This window comes from Pleurodeles waltl, chromosome 6 (assembly GCF_031143425.1).
Source record: "Pleurodeles waltl isolate 20211129_DDA chromosome 6, aPleWal1.hap1.20221129, whole genome shotgun sequence".
Taxonomy (NCBI): Eukaryota; Metazoa; Chordata; class Amphibia; order Caudata; family Salamandridae; genus Pleurodeles; species Pleurodeles waltl.
In genome coordinates, this window is record NC_090445.1 from 624444485 (window position 1) to 624462318 (window position 17834).

Sequence of the window (17834 nt, forward strand, 5' to 3'; positions counted from 1 at the left end):
ACTTTACTAGGGACTTAACAGTAAAACAAATATGCCAATCATGGAGAACCAATTACGTACACATTTTAAACAGGAGCACTTGCACTTTAGCTCTGGTTAGCAGTGGTAAAGTGCCCAGAGTAACAAGAACAGTACAATTAGAGTCCAGCACACATCAACAACCTGCGGAACAGAGGCAAAAAGTTAAGGGAGACCACGCTGAGGATAAAAAATCTAACATGTGTCCCCCCCAGCTAAAAGTGGGGAGCAACTACCCAACCTCATGAGAGTTCTCATCACTAAGGCGGAAGAACCTGGACAGACCATCAGCATTGGCGTGCTCTGTACCAGGACAATGTTCTACCGTAAAGTCCATCCCCTGTAGGGAAATGGACCACCTCAACAGTTTTGGATTCTCAAACCCTCATCTGCATTAACCATCTGAGGGGCCTGTGGTCGGTGTGAACTCGGAAGTGAGTCCCAAACAAGTAGTGTCTTAGCTTCTTCAGTGCCCAGACCACAGCAAACGCTTCGCGTTCTATGGCACTCCACCTACGTTCCCTGGGTAGTAACCTCCTGCTAATGAAGGCTACGGGTTGATCTAGGCCCTCTTCATTAAGCTATGAGAGTACTGCTCCAATACCATGCTCTGAGGCGTCTGTTTGCACAACAAACTCCTTGGAGTAGTCAGGTGCCTGCAGCACAGGTGCTGTGCACATGGCAGCCTTCAGGGCATCAAAAGCGTTCTGGCAAGCCTCTGTCCAGATCACTTTCTTGGGTTGCTTCTTAGAAGTCAACTCAGTTAAGGGGGTAACAATGGTACCATATCCCTTAACAAACCTCCGGTAATATCCTGTGAGACCTAAAAAGGCTCTAACTTCAGTCTGGGTCTTGGGTGGCTCTCAAGCCAGAATCGTGTCAATCTTAGGCTGTAGGGGTGCCACATGGCCACTCCCCACCTGGTGTCCTAAGTACACCACAGAACCCTGCCCTATTTGGCACTTGCTCACCTTAATAGTGAGGCCTGCCTTCTGCAGGGCCTCTAACACTCTCCAGAGGTGTTGCAGGTGTTCCTCCCATGTGGAACTAAACACAGCAATGTCATCCAGGTAGGCGGCACTGAACTCATCCAGTCCTGCCAACACCTGGTTGACCAACCTCTGAAAGGTGGCAGGGGCATTCTTCATCCCAAAGGGCATCACATTGAAGTGGAAGTGCCCATCTGGGGTAGAGAATGTTGACCTCTCCTTTGCCCCCTCAGTTAAGGCAATCTGCCAGTACCCAGATGTTAAATCAAACGTACTGAGGTACTTGGCAGCTCCTAACCGATCAATGATCTCATCAGCTCGGGGGATGGGGTGTGCGTCAGTCTTGCTGACCGCATTGAGACCCCGGTAGTCCACACAGAACCTAAGTTCTGGAGTGGCACCAGGAGCAGCAGCCTTTGGGACCAAGACCACTGGGCTGGCCCAAGGACTGCTGGAGTGCTCAATAACCCCTAGGGTTAACATTTTGGAGACTTCCTCCTTAATGCAAGCCCTGACCCTGTCAGTCACCCTGTAAACCATATGTTTAACAGGTGTACTGTCCCCAGTGTCCACATCATGTGTGCACAGGTGTGTGACTCCTGGTATCAGGGAAAACAGCGAGGCAAACTGTCCCAGCACGTGGCGACAGTCCCTCTGCTGTTCCTCAGTCAAGGAGGGGGAGAGGATCACTCCCTCCACAGACCCATCTTTCTCTCCTGCAGACAGGAGGTCAGGAAGAGGCTCACTCTCTTCCTCCACCCCGTCATCTGTCGCTAGGAGCATGGATAGCTCAGTTCGCTCAAAGTGTGGTTTGAGGCGGTTGACATGTAGGACCCTCAAAGGGTTCCTGGGGGATTGCAGATCTACCAGATAGGTGACCTCGCTCTTTCTTTCCACCACCTCAAAAGGCCCATTCCACTTATCTTGGAGAGCCCTAGGCTCCACTGGTGCCATGACCCACACTTTCTGTCCAGGCTGAAACTCAACCAGAGTGGCATTCTGGTCGTACCACCGTTTCATATCCTCCTGGCTTGCTTCCAGGTTCTCCTGAGCGAGACTCCTGAAGCGGGCAGTCTGGTTTCTTAGTGCCAGCATGTAGCTAAATACATCCTGGGGTGGTTTACTAGGAGCTTTCTCCAAAGCCTCCTTCACCAGACTGAGCGGTCCCCTCACAGGGTGGCCATAGATGAGCTCAAAGGGGCTAAAGCCAAGTCCCTTTTGAGGCACCTCCCTGTAAGCGAACAGAAGGCATGGCAAGAGGACGTCCCACTTACGCCTCAAGGGCTCTGACAGGCCCTGAATCATGCCTTTGAAGGTGCGGTTGAATCTCTCAACCAGACCATTACTTTGGGGGTGTTGAGGGGTGGTGAACTTGTAGGTTACCCCACCACCTTCCACAGAGACGTCATATAATTGGATATGAAGTTTGTACCTCTATCAGATACCACCTCCTTGGGGAACCCCATGCGGGTAAAAACTCCCATCAAGGCACGTCCCACCACGGGGGCAGTGACCGTCCTTAGAGGAATGGCTTCTGGGTACTGTGTGGCATGGTCCACCAAGACCAGGATGAACCTGTTGCCCATGGCTGTCTTGGGACCCAGAGGCCCCACAATGTCCATTCCTACCCTTTCAAAGGGAGTACTGACTACAGGTAAAGGTTGGAGGGGAGCTTTGCATTTCCCCCCACTGCTGCCACTTGCTTGACAAGTCTGACAAGACCTACAATAAGCAGCTGACTGCTTGTGCATCAAGGGCCAGTAAAAGTGGGAGACAAGCCTCTTATAGGTCTTGTCCTGCCCTAGATGTCCTGCCAACGGCACATCATGAGCCAAACCCAGTAGGAATGCCCTGAAGCACTGGGGTACCACCAGCATACAAGCTGACCCAGGCTCAGGAACCTTAGGCTCACTATACAGGAGGCCATCCTCCCAATAAATCAGGTGATACTGGCGCCTCGCCAGCCGCCTGGGCTGCAGCCTGCTGCCGTAGCCCCTCAAGAGTAGGGCACTCCTTCTGTGCTGCGCAGAATGCTTCCCTGGTGGGTCCTCCTTCCTGCTGCCACTGTGACAGCTCAGGGACCTCCCCCAGTTCAGCCACCTGTTCCCCTGTAGGCTCCGGGGCATCACCCTCAGGCTCTGCCTCCTCCCGGACCGTGGGAACTTCTGGGGCCGGTTTCCCGCCCCCCCTGCCCTTCCTTTTCTTGGCGGTCCCCTGGGCCACTGTTTCAGGCTCCAGGGGCTCTTGACTACCCCGATTGGCTGCCATAGACCGGGTGGATACGGATACTCACCCAGGCAGACCCAACATCTACAAGTGAGACCTGTGTTCCACCTCCTTCCAAGGGGAATCCTCCAGGTCGTTACCTAGCAAACAATCAACAGGCATGGTTGGACTCACAGCTACTTTCCAGGAACCTGAGACCCCCCCCCATTCAAAGGGAACCTGCGCCACTCTGCAGAGGCGCTCAGAGTTGTCTACCGCAACTACTTGGTGAAGTACCCGGGGATCAATCTGCTCTTCAGACACCAGGTGACTCCTCACTGTAGTCACACTGGCTCCTGTGTCTCTCAGAGCCTCCACCCTCTGTCCATTGATGGTCACCCATTGCCTGTATTTCTTAGTGTTACCAGGCACTAGGTTCCTCTGGACCATCTCACTGTCCCCTAGTGAGACAAGGGTCATTTCTGCTGGTTCCCACCCACCTGAAACCAACTCCTCCCCAAGCGCTACACTTGCCAAACCCTGGGACGGTGCACCAGTGGGTGCCGGTGTACTTTTGGGGCATTTGGGGTCCCCCCTCACATGACCCACCTGGTCACATGCATAGCACTTACGTGGGGGACCACCTGCCACTGGCTTCCCTTTGGACAACCATGGCTTCTTTTCACTGGGGCGTTGGGAATCCTTACCCTGGGAATCAGTTTGGGGCCCTTTAGAGAACTCCCCCTGTTTGCCCTTACCCCCCCCTTCTTCTGAGAGGGACCCTGCCCACCCTTGGCGTGGTCTCCCCCATACCTCTTTTGGACCCTGGTGCTCTCCCAGTGGTCTGCTTCCTGCGCAAGCTTCCTGGGGTCAGTCAGCTTGCTGTCAATGAGGTGCTGACGCAGCTCTGGAAAACATAAACTGTACAAGTGCTCCCAAGCAATTAAATTGTAAAGCCCCTCATACGTGTTTACCTTGCTGCCCTTCACCCAACCATCCAGTGACCTGCAAAAAGAATCAACACATTCCAACCATGTTTGGGATTCCTTTCTCTTGTAGGATCTAAACTTCTCCTTGTACTGCTCAGGGGTGAGACCATACCTGGTGAGTAAGGCTTCCTTCATGACAGGGTAGGTGAGACTCTGAGCATCCCCTAAGGCCGTCAGTGTGTCCCTCCCCTCTGCCTCAAAATGCTTCCACAGGGCTGCCCCCCAATGAGCTTCAGGGACCAGGTTCATGTGGAGAGCTGACTCATAACCCTTGAACCACAAGTAGATATCATCCTCCCTCTTATAATCCCTCACAAGGTCTTTTGGGATGTGTACCCTTCTCTCCGGCTGCACTGTAGGATTGTTGCCACCATCCCTACTGGACTGGCTCCTCTGATCTAACTCCTTTAAGTTAGGCTCATGAGCCAGCTGCATCTTCCTTTCCTCAAGGACTGCTCTTCTCTCATCTCTTTTTTTCTCCAGATTGAGCTTCTGCAGCTCCAATTGGTATGCCCTCTCTGCCTGTCTTGCCTGCAACTCCTCAGGTGTCAGACCCTTGGGTGAGACACTGCTACCTGCCCTGGAGACCTTCTCCCTGGACATAACAGGCCCACCCACAATACCCTTGTGTACTGAACACTCTTCCTCATCCTCCTCATCTCCCTCATCCTCTGTGTGCCCTTCAGTGCTCTTGGCTGTCACCCAGGCCCTCAGCATCTTTTGCAGCTCCTCCTTCCTAGATGAGCTCTTAATGGGACAGTCAGAACGTTTACAGAACTGCTTCAACTGAGCTTTGGTATAACTCTCCAATTTCTCAAGGTCAAAGTCAGCTCCAACTGATGCATCTCCAAGTAGAGACGTGATGAAAGGTAAAAAGAGTGCAAAGTTCCAAATGCAGAAACAAGTTCCCAAATGAAGTTCAAAGTCAATCAAGGATCAGCGAAAAAAACCAAAGTGGACGTAGGGAAAAATCCACAAAAAGAGAAAAAGCTAAAATCTCAAGACAAGCAGTATGTGGTCACGTAGTGGTCTGAACTCAAACAGTAGTGTACACCTAATTACTGTATGTCAAGTACAAATACAAGTCCAAATCCCAACCGCTGATCACCAATGTTAGAAATGGGGTCTTTGGTTGACAATCAGGTTACCCCCTGTTCAAGCAAGGACCCTCACTCTAGTCAGGGTAAAAGAGAATCACCCTCAGCTAACCCCTGCTTACCCCCTTGGTAGCTTGGCAGAGCAGTAGGCTTAACCTCAGAGCGCTAGGTGTAAAGTATTTGTACCAACAAACACAGTAACTTAATGAAAACACTACAAAATGACACAACACCGGTTTAGAAAAATAGGAAATATTTATCTAAACACAACAAGACCAAAATGACTAAAATCCGACATACACAAGTCAAGTTATGAATTTTTAAAGATGAAACTAAAAAAATAGCAGTTAGAAGCAAAAATGCTTCGATGAGATGTTAACACAGCGTCGTGACGGAGTCGTTCCCAACAAGCCGATACCAGCGGCGCCGGACACGGAGTCGTGTAGACCCCCAAGTACAGTACCTTTGGTGAAGAGTGAAACCAAGCCGATGCGCGAAGTCGGGAGTCGCGGCATCTGTGCGAAACATTGAATCCATGCACTTCGAGTGGCGTCGGTCACGACGTGGTGCGGCGACTTCCATGGAGTCGCGGACTTCAGCGGGGCTGCTGCGGCGTCGGGCCTGCGAAGAGCGTCGCGTTCCAGCGATGGTCACGGCGTCAGGTGCAGGCGGCGTTACCGGATTCAGCAGCGGCGGCGGTCCGGAGTCGTCCGAAGTCGATTTCTTTGGATTTCCACCAGCTTTCCTTTCAAGGGCCCAGGGACTGGATAGGACACCACTTGTCGGGGTAGGAGTCTCTCCAGAAACTCCAGGTGCTGGCAGAGAGAAGTCTTTGCTGTCCCTGAGACTTCAAGCAACAGGAGGCAAGCTCTAACTCAAGCCCTTGGAGATTTCTTCACAAGATGGAAGGCACACAAAGTCCAGTCTTTGCCCTCTTACTCTGGCAGAAGCAGCACTGCAGGAAAGCTCCACAAAGCACAGTCACAGGCAGGGCAGCACTTCTTCCTCCGCTATCAGCTCTTCTCCAGGCAGAGGTTTCTCTTGGTTCCAGAAGTGTTTCTCTAGTCTGTAGATTTGGGTGCCCTTCTTATACCCATTTTAGTCTTTGACCCATCTCAGACCTTTCTTCAAAGGGGACTCACACCTACTTGTGAAATCCTGCCTTGCCCAGGCAAGGCCTCAGACACACACCAGGGGGTTGGAGCCGGCATTGTCAGAGGCAGGCACAGTCCTTTCAGATGAGAGTGACCACTCCACCCCTCCCTCCTAGCAGAGATGGCTAATCAGGAAATGCAGGTTACCCCCCAGACCCCTTTGTGTCACTGTCTAGTGCGAGGTGAAAAACAACCCAACTGTCAAACTGACCCAGACAGGGAATCCACAAACAAGGCAGAGTCACAGAATGGTTTAAGCAAGAAAATGCTCACTTTCTAAAAGTGGCATTTTCAAACGCACAATCTTAAAATCAACTTTACTAAAAGATGTATTTTTAAATTGTGAGTTCAGGGACCCCAAACTCCACATCTACTCTCTAGGGGAATCTACACTTTAATCATATTTAAAGGTAGCCCCCATATTATCCTATGAGAGAGACAGGCCTTGGCAGTATTTCACTGTCAGGACATATAAACCACATTACTATATGTCCTACCTTATCCATACACTGCACCCTGCCCTTGGGGCTACCTAGGGCCTACCTTAGGGGTGCCTTACATGTAAGAAAAGGGAAGGTTTAGGCCTGGCAAGTGGGTACACTTGCCAAGTCGCATTTACAGTGTAAAAATACACTTACAGACACTGCAGTGGCAGGTCTGAGACATGATTACAGGGTTACTTGTGTGGGTGGCACAACCAGTGCTGCAGGCCCACTAGTAACATTTGATTTACAGGCCGTGGGCACCTCTAGTGCACTTTACTAGGGACTTAACAGTAAAACAAATTTGCAAATCATGGAGAACCAATTACGTACACATTTTAAACAGGAGCACTTGCACTTTAGCACTGGTTAGCAGTGGTAAAGTGCCCAGAGTAACAACAACAGTAAAATCAGAGTCCAGCACACATCAACAACCTGGGGAACAGAGGCAAAAGGTTAAGGGAGACCACGCCAAGGATGAAAAGTCTAACAGTAACTTAATAGTGTTTTGATGTAATGTTAATTAAAGATGCATGCATAATGTTAACAGAGATCCTTCTCCAAAATGTTGAAATGATGCCAATATTTGTTAATGTGCCATTATCCTCAGTGAAACATTTTATTTTAAAACACAATATACAGATGTATACATTTTTCTACCAGTATTGGCAGGTAGGGGGCACTTCTTACTAAATGAGTAATTTACTCCAAAGCTGCACACCTTCATCTTATATTTTTGTCATTGCTCTTTTCCAAAGTCATATCTCTCCAGCAAATCCAACTCTTCAAAAGACAATCTATTGGAAACACCAAAAAGTGCAAAAACAACAGACGATGGACGGAATGCAGAACAAATCAAACATTCATCCCCTGTCACAGATCTGGGATTAATCCAGCAGTTTTTGTTGCTTGCCATGGCATTCCAGTTGGACCCAGTCAGATGGAAATCAGTCTTGACCCTGTTCCCCATGGGAACAATCCAACCAGAACTGCCAGTGACATGACATGTGACATGTGTGACAATACATGATCAAGAGTGTGTATTAAGTAAGATCAGCAGAGCCCACTTTATTCTTATGTACAGTCAAATTGGGTCAGTAGAACTAGTCAATGATGTTTCGGTCCTATAGACAGATAGAAGGATCACCCTCAAGACCCTAAGAAAACATGAACCTGAGAAAAATAGAGGAAAGGCACTAATCAAACACTGCTGAAGGCACCAATAGGCTCAATTCAGCTAAACCTGTGCAAGGATTGTATGGATGCCCAAAGTTATCAAAAATTGCTAGTGTAGTTCGGATGAGCTACAGGAGATCTGTTGATGTGAGCGAGCCAGAGTGGGACGCTTCTAGAATGTAAAAAGGCCAGAGTAGTACTGCAAGATCTTCATGGACAGCAGACAATGCTGCTTGAAGGAAAGTTGAGCCATGTTGACTGAGTGAGCTCCAAAACATGACTGCTTCTCCTAGGTGACATAAATAGAGAGCTATCCCATTAACTAAATTAGCCCTTTAAAATATGTTATGCCATAAATGACTAACAACCCATACTTCTCTTCACATTGGTCTCATTTCTGCATTAGCCCTCAATGCACATTTTGTCATTTCGTATGAAAGAATCTAAATTCAACAGCACCTCCAGAAAGACAGTCTCTAACTTTTTCCAGGAATGTTAGAGCTCTAGTTGTTAAATAGAAGCCATTGGTGAAACTCTGGAGAATCAATTGACAAGAAATGTCCTCACATAGATGAAAAAGACTGCTGTAATGTTTGTTTTCTGCAGCACTATCAATACTTTCCATGAAAAAATGAAGGCCCTCATTATGTCATTTACTCCAATCCCTTCCATAGGAAACACTTTCAGTTCTGTGGCTTTAGTTTTGACAACATGGTGTTAAGGTGTGCTCTGCTTTTTCATTAATACGGCATATTACGAACTCTATGGTACAGCTGCAGGAGAACACTGAGAAATCAAATGAGACACTGGTGCAGCTTTTGGAGGTAGTTTACTCAACAAATCTATTTTTTCACATAAATGAGGGAGATTTTTTTTAATTTATTCAAAATCTGTCTTCATCAATGACCACATCATGAGAGAAAATATTTTTATACCTGGTAGTTCATCAAATCCCCACAGAGGATCAGCATTTTTCACAGGATGTCTTCACCTTAGAGCTCACCACAATTCCTAAAATCAGTATAGCACCACCAATAAATTATATCTATTGAGTCTAAAATATGTTATCACCCTTTCTGGGTGCTCCTTTTGGTGACCTTTAAAAACAGGTCTTCTGTGAAGGGCATTAAAATAGGAATACAGTTGTACCCTTTATTAACAAAACCTATGCAAAAGATATGCTTCCTGTATCCTTCCACCTAAATTTCACCCAAAATGTTAAGGGTCTGATTTACACTAGCAATATTACTCCCAGGTAGATATTGACTGGGGTAAAGTAGGGTCCTCCCCCACCAATAACTGTCCTCCTGCTTAGATAAAATTGCCTATGTATCAGGATATTATTGTCATCATCTGGGGAGCCGCACCTTCCTTTGGTTGTATTAACACTCCTCCTTGGTAGGCCTTAAAATATTTGTGCAAAATTGTTTGTTAACTGGTTAGCTGCTCATTCCTTGGCTGCACACTTGTTAATTGTGGATTGCCTCATCAGAGTAATAATGTTGGCAAAACGTTTTGTGACTCTTTGGTTACAGACACATCAATCAGGTTAGACCTCATAACCTCAGAATAATCTTGTTACTATCCTACTCTTCCTTTCTTCCCCTCTTTCTCATACCCTAATAAAGTACTCAATATAAACCAGATTCTTGTCCCTGGGAATCGGCTCCCATATGCCCCACAGTTCTGACCAATTTGTCGGAGCTTATATTCAGCTTTCTATACTGCTTCTTCCCTGTCCCTACCCTCAACTTCTTCCAAATTATCTCAGCCTGCCCTGTGCTTTTCCACTTCACTCTTCTCCTTCATCCATGTATCTGTGACCATTCCATCTACATTTAACAGCAACCTGGTTCTTTTCTTTTTTTGAGGCAAAGATGGAAAGCACCTCACTCACTTTGGACCCTGCCCTCCTTCAACTGCTTTTCTCCAGCTGAACCATTATCTGGGTCACCTTCTGCTTCATCCTTTCACGAAATCTCATCCTCCCTACCCCTTCTCCTTCCACATTGTACCCTGAATGCTCAACCAGCAAGAATCAATGTTGCACCTTATACCTTGACACTGACTCAAACCAAGATATTATCTTTAACAAAACTCTTCATGAGGTCATCTGAATATTCTTGAAGTTTAACATAAAAATCATACTACTAGTCAAAGACTGTATGATGTGTAAGTCTGTCACGTTTCCTTCTTGATAGCCTTAAGAGGGGGTGTCTCATCCCTGTAGCCATGGTGCCATCCGACACTTAATAGTACACTGAAAGAACTACTACTAGTTTGACAAATTTCTGACACAAGTCTATGCGCCCTAACTACCACCCTAACTCAGTGATACTTAACAAAGATCACAGAATACTCCTCCAGGTGCCCACAACCATGGAAATGCGAGTGCAGTCTAGGCCATGAGGATGAACAGCCATGTGCTGCTCAGATAGTTCAAAGGCATGCTGTCTGACTGAAAGGTAAGAGCACCATCTTCTTTCCAATGTGTGCCATTTCCTGTAAGCTCTGCGCTCCATCTCCGCCACACATCTCAGTTAGTTCTAAACTATGGAATAATCTCATCTATGTATATGCTTGCCTTAAACACTGACATATATGCATGCATACTAATCTACAGATGTCTTTCCCCACCAAGCCTTTGTATTAGCCTTCTTGGGCTCAACAGCCATTATAATTTTGGAACACCATGATACATACTTGACAAATATTTGACCTAGAGACAGCTCTCTTAGGAAAACCCTATAAGTGATGAACCTTCACGAGTTGTACAAGAACCGCACACTCGGGACTCACCCTTTGTGTAATTTCAACTAACACAATCTTGAATTGCTTTCCAGGATTGGCCTCAATATCATTATCTTCAAATACAAATGATTATTCTATTTCTTGCAATCCATGTATATTTATCCTTATTCTTTGTTTCCTGAGTGTCAGCTGTTGCAACTTCACTTTTGACGTAGACAAATTATTTTGGTGATCAATAACTCCATTCTCCTCATATTGATCTTCATTGTAACTATCAAGATCAACCCTTGTCATCTATCACATTGTAAAAAATGCACTCTAACTGGAAAAAAAGAACATGACCAAACTAAGAAGTAAAAAAATAATTAAAACATGTTTATATTGTGCAATACACAACAAAAGACAGAACAGGCACATCTCAACAAATGAGACTCATAAGTTCTGCAGAATTCTTCCAAGTAGGATTGATGCAACATGTCTCCTAGGGTCAATAAATATTTCTTACAAAAAATGTATGCACCATTACTAGCTATCATCCACACTCAATAACCGGCTGTGATTTGTAACAAATCATTATTATCACTGTGTGAATTCTTATGAAATGAACCGTGTTTCAATTGTACTACATAGATTGTTTCACCAAAATCAAAAGACCTCTCTCAAAACCAATCCTTAGTTTAGATGCATATAGACACACACACACACACACACACACATACACACACACACACACTATATATATATATATACATATACAGATATATTATTTTCAATCAAGAAACAGCTAAAACCACATAAAATGGCAGTCAAAGAAGAGTTAAACATGGTGGGTGACATTAAAAATGAATTAAGTTTCTGGCTCCAATACACAAAACCAATTATGGTATGCAATGCACACAACACCCGCCGTAATTCATGTGATGTTTGATTGTTCCTTGACTATTTTTTCTCCTTGTGCGATTGTCAAATTGGTGCTTTGTGCATGGCAAGTTTGTGCATGGTGCTGGAGTTGGAATCCCAGCTTACACGAAAGATATTGCCATTCAGCCAGAGGAAAAAAAAACAATCTTTACTATGGGCAAATGGATCTTTCTTGTTAGTTGAGATTAACCAGGAGCTCTAAATCAAATTTAATAATCACAATCTCAATTGCATTTTCAGTCAATAAGGAAAGTTGATGTGAGTATTAAGGGTTTTATTGATCATATCTTATAGTATTTCATCTTTGTTGTAATCATCAAATAAGATCATCAATATGAGTAATTAATTTTTATCAGTGATTAAAAAAAACAATCTATAAATCATAATAAATGCATTAAGCGTGTTCCATAAAGGAAAGAAACCCCTATTTTAGGAATAAGGGTGATAAAAGGTGTCAGGTGTAAAATGTTCTATAACTGGTGAATTTCATTGGTGTTGTACTTTTGAGCAAGAACCATAACATAAGTTCTTTAAGGGGGAAAGGGGTTATTTAAAAGTCTTTTTTTATAATAGACTTTTTTCCAAACCCCTACTGCCGCCAGACCCTGCTCCCAATCCACTTTGGGCAGCCAGCCCTTAGTATACACATCTACTGCTGCACATGGCATTTCCCTCTACCCCCGCTCTATCATATTTTTCTGTATCACAAGCTTTCTGTCTTTGTATTTTTAACCAGTTTTTGAATGTCAAGTATTGAATCCAATTTGCGATGTTTTTAAAAATAGAAAGCGAATCCACTCCTTAATACGAAGGCTCTCGCAAATCACGTTTTTCCTGGTGTGTTTCTCAAATTTTCCATACTATAGGGTTCCACTACCATTGCTCTGTGGTCGACATTTGTTCTAGTGCACCCCCTTTCAAGTGGATTTTTCTCACAGTGCAAAAATAGATATTCAAATTCGATCGGTTTGCAATTTTCAAAATGGAGAATAAAATGCTACGTAGAATTTTACCAGCCAGTCACTTTAGTCAAAATTTCAAATCTGAGTAAAAAATCAATGAACTTCAACTTTAAATGGCTAAGGTATACAACAGTGTTAGCTTTTTAATCCCACTTAGCACCCTTTTTAAATACTTACTTCTCAAAAACTACTGAGCTGATTTTCACCAAATTAACAGAAGCATGCTTCCTGAGTAAAGTTCATCTTTCAAGCCATGAATCTACATGAAAATTGACACACTGGACTTCAACTGACTAAGCCAAGTGACTGTGGTGCAGACCTCTCCATGGGGTCAAAGGTAACAAGCAAATCCAAAAGCACCATTTTAAATTAAAGCTGTACTGAGCCATAACTCGACTCCGTATGTTTATTTAAAGTATCTCTACCTTTGGAATAAAAATAAGTGCTCTCAAAGAAACAATGCTCATTTAATTCAAGACACAATGTATCGCCATGACAAGTCTGCCCTAATGTATTTTGTCTCTCGCAGGAGCTTTAATCACAGATGGTATATATGATATATAATTGTTTTTTTTATACACAATATATACACTATGATAAATGGCCAGGTAGTTTGTGATCATGTAATAATATTTGCGAACTATCTCTCAACTACACAGTAAAAATCCTTAATTTACTTTTCCCACTCAAAATATTGATGCAAACATTGTAAAGATTGCATTACTTATAACACTGTCTAATTGGCAATATGTTATGTCTTATATTTAGGATGTCAAAAAAACAGAAGCAAAGAAAGATGAAAAGCACATTGAGGAAAGAAACAAGGAAACCCGGCCCAGAGACATTGACAGAAAACAAAAAGCAGATGTGGGAATTGAGCAGAAAAGGGCAGATTTAGGCATAAAAACAAGCTTAAAGGAAAAACAAGAACGATTTAGCACAATACAGGATAAACCAAAAGAGAAGCTTGGTGAAGTCACTGAAAGGGGAAGGCTTAAAAAAACTTGGGATAAAACACCCACTGAAGACAAACACACAGCATCGACTGAAAATGCGAAGCAAAGTAATAGAAAAGGTGCAGAGGACATGTCCCAGAAGATGAGCAACAAGACGGAGAAACTTGCAGAGAAAAGGGATACATTGGGCAGTAGGACAAAGGTTACTGACAAAGATAGTCTTAAAACTGTCAATGACAAAGAAAATGTCAAAAAGGTCATAAATGGCAAAACTATAGAGGAAAAGCCTCAACCACTAAAAGTAGATGAAAAGGGCACTGGCAAGAATAAATCTTCTGCAGAGTCTACAAAAGACACCGCAGACAAAAACAAAGCATCTGCATCTGAAATTCTCAAAACAAAGCCCATCGAAAGTGGTGAAGCAAGTCCTGTAGAAATAGTTGTAGACAATCTCACTGATGAAAACAAAGAAGATGAAGCTTCTAGTATCTTTGATGAAGACTTAGAAAAGGTAAAAAACAATGATCCAGAACTAACAGAACTGAATGTGAATAATTCAGACTGTATCACAATTGAAACACTAATGAGCTTCACAGAGGCCTTGGAGTTTAACACTGTGGTCAAGGTATTTGCTTTGGCCAACACTCGTGCTGATGACCACATCGCACTTGCCATTGCAGCAATGCTAAAGTCAAACAAGACTCTTCTCAGCATCAATCTAGACTCAAATCATATCACAGGCAAGGGTATTCTGGCCATCTTCAGGGCGCTACAGCATAACAATACCCTAACAGAATTACGTTTTCATAACCAGAGGCATATCTGTGGGGGAAAGACTGAAATGGAGATTGCCAAGATGCTTAAAGAAAACACAACTTTGTTAAAGCTTGGGTACCATTTTGAGCTTGCAGGTCCACGTATGACCGTAACAAATCTATTGAGTAGGAATATGGACAAGCAGAGGCAGAAGCGCCTGCAAGAGCAGAAACAAGCCCAGGCCCAAGCCCAGGCACAGGAAGAAGCAGAGAAGAAAACCTGTCTTGAGGTGCCCAAGATTGTTGGCCTGCCCAGAGGATCTCCAAAGCCTTCTCCTCAACCATCTCCCAAATCTTCCCCATATTCCTCTCCAAAGAGTACTCCTAAAAAAGGTGGGGTGCCAGCTGCCCCTCCACCTCCGCCACCTCCCCTTGCACCTTTGGCTCCACCTTTGATTAATGAGAACATCCGGAATTCACTGTCTCCAGCATCTCAGAGGAAGTTGGTAGATAAAGTGGGCCCGTCAGAGAAAAACTCTAGAGATCAGCTTTTGGATGCAATTAGATGCAGCAACATAAAAAAACTCAAGAAGGTGAGTGTCACTTTGAAAAGATACATCTTTGCTGCACTGGTTCTTGGTTCTAATTACTGTGCTAAACGTACAACGTAGGATGTTGGTTGTGAGGAAAATGGTAGAAATGAAGCTGGAAAGTTGGAATTTTTTGTTTTCTTGTAGGAGCTTTATATAGTTAGAAACAACACTTTTTAATTTATAACCACTGAATATATGAACCAGATTGCCATGCTTTGGCACACTTTTATAATGTTATGACAATCCATTTGTTGTTCTAAGCAAGAAAAATGGAACACACAATTGCGGTGTTGTAATCCTTACTGATGTCAATTGAGTGTTATCACAACAGGTGATTCTGGAAACATTTCTGCTTTTGATACCTATTATACAGTTTCATCTTAGGAAACTCCCTGCTTCCCTGTGCCTCCATTCTCTCTCCTCCAATAACAAAGGGCTCAATGTTGTGGAAACCTGACAAAAATGTGCAACTTATACAAACACTTAATGTTCAAGTGATGAAGGGAAAGATGGCTAAATTGCCAACCATTAAAACATGCCTTTTGATATACCAGGAAACTCAATGCATTTTCATTTAACATCCAGAATCCAGACAGTGATGCAAAGGGTCTCTTAGAATAAAAGAATATTGCCTCCCCCTCCTCTTATATCAATGCCCTAGCGCCGTACTTGCACACTGGTTTAAATGTGGGTGTGACCAAGAGTGTGCCCGATTAATATTTTATCATAGCATGCAATCTGAGGGTGGAAAACTATCTCAAAGAGCCTCCTTTATATTCCTAAAGCATACATGAAAAAGTGACCTTGACTAGCGAATGTAGCAGGGCTGTCAAATGAGGTCCAAAAGGCTCCGAACAAAGCCAGATATGCCAATTGATTTCACTTATATTGTGAATATTGCTTATGTATCCCAAAAAATGGTATGGATCTGACAACCTTGGACCTTGGATGGATGCTTTTGCTTTATTTCTTCCCAAATCTCGGACGCTGACAGTCATATATCTTAAACTGTGACCACCACGCTACATTCCCAATGCAGTTCTGGCATTGTGCAAGAAAAATATACTGCACAGAGTGGAGTATATCGTTAATTGCACCAAGAGAAGTCCCATACAAGTGGATGCAGTTATTTTGCAGCTCTCCACTGTCTTTTGGTTAGGTGCATAGACAAAACATATAGAACCAGAATAATAGTTTGCTGGCATCCACCGCAACAGGAGTGACATCACCCTATCTCCCAGCATCCATCTCAGTAATACCTGATTTCATTGCATTTCCCTGCTGAAACCTCTTCCCTCCTTCCCTAGTTCTGTCAACTGCTCAGGGCTTCCCAACACCCACAGTACCCCAGCTAATGCAGATAGACAGGTGCATCCCTGCTTTAGCTTGTTTGGACCCACAAGACCCCATGAACTGCTGCAACCTCAGCAATTACTGTCAAGGTACAATTTCATTATGTGCCTAGTTCACCATTCTCACTACCCATCCTTTTTAACATATCTCACAACACACAACCACTCACACGGTATCCTCACAAAAACAGACCCAAAGGCACACATCTACTTAAGTCAAAAGACATTTCTCAAACTCATAATCATCAAAGCATGCTGTGCAGTAATGCATGCACCAGATATCGTACATCTCATCTCCTGTCGCAAACTTGACACACTCTTCATCACAGAAATATGACTCATTCTAGTACATGCCAGATGCCCTTGTTTCAACAGGCTACAGCTTTCAGTCTGTAGACCATGTTCAGAAGAAGGAGGGGGCTTGCTGTCACCCATAAGCTCTCCAGGTTCTACACATTAAAAGGGCACGCAATACTAAACTTCATTATAGTCCGCACTAGGCTACTTCCCATGGCTAGCTACCTAGTTCTCCACCTTCCCCATCATCTACAGGCCTCCAGGTAAAAGGTCTTTGAAGACAAATTCTTGGATCTCCTCATCACCCCCTTCATCTGGCAGTCTCACAACACAATCCTCAACTACTCCAAACTCTCATACAACTCAGAAACTAAGAAAACAATAAAGACCCTCTTCAACCTCATCAACACATTCAACTTTTGCAGAATGTCACCCAACCAACATAATTTAAAGGGAACATTATCAACCTTGTCTTCTCTGCATCACCCACCATCCAATGAAACCACTCGGACCACTGGATTGGACAGAGCACATCACTATTCCTACACCTCAGCTCATGATCTAACCAATACATCAAGGTCAGCCTGGGAGAGAAGAACAAACACAAAGATCCTTCAACTCATCTCTTGCCCTGCCACTTCCAGCCAATAGTTGAAATCAGCTACCTTTAAGGAAACGTCTGTTTTCTACCAAAATATTGAGTTTCTAATATCGACCGACAGGAATATTGAATGCAAGTTATTGGCTCCTTTTATTTTTTCATGGTCTGTATACACAAATAGACATGGGTTTTCTGATTTCATTTTATTAAATTCACTTGTATGTAACTTAAAAATATGTGTGTGTGAGTGTGTCTGTGTGTGTGTGTGTGTGTGTGTAATACATACATATTATATATATATATATATATATATATATATATATATATATATATACATATATATATGTTCACTGAAAAAAAACAAAGGTTACAGGAACGTTATAGTTAGATTCACATTTTACCCACACAAAACCATAGAAATTTAGCAGTTAAAGCTATATTTACTGTCCTACACATGTTAAAAAACTATAACGTGTGGCCTAAAGTTACTTAACAACATCAGTTATAGTTTCTTCAGATAAGTATAACTATAGGTA

The 17834-nt window shown here is 43.9% G+C and overlaps 1 protein-coding gene across 1 annotated transcript in view; it reads left to right on the forward strand.

The window, feature by feature from the left end:
* The window catches only part of LMOD1 (leiomodin 1), a 109459-nt gene that overhangs the window by 65808 nt on the left and 25817 nt on the right, over positions 1–17834 (forward strand). The window contains exon 2 of the mRNA XM_069238953.1: positions 13513–15048. Coding sequence (XP_069095054.1) covers positions 13513–15048 — 1536 coding nt within the window. The remainder of the gene's footprint in view (positions 1–13512; positions 15049–17834) is intronic.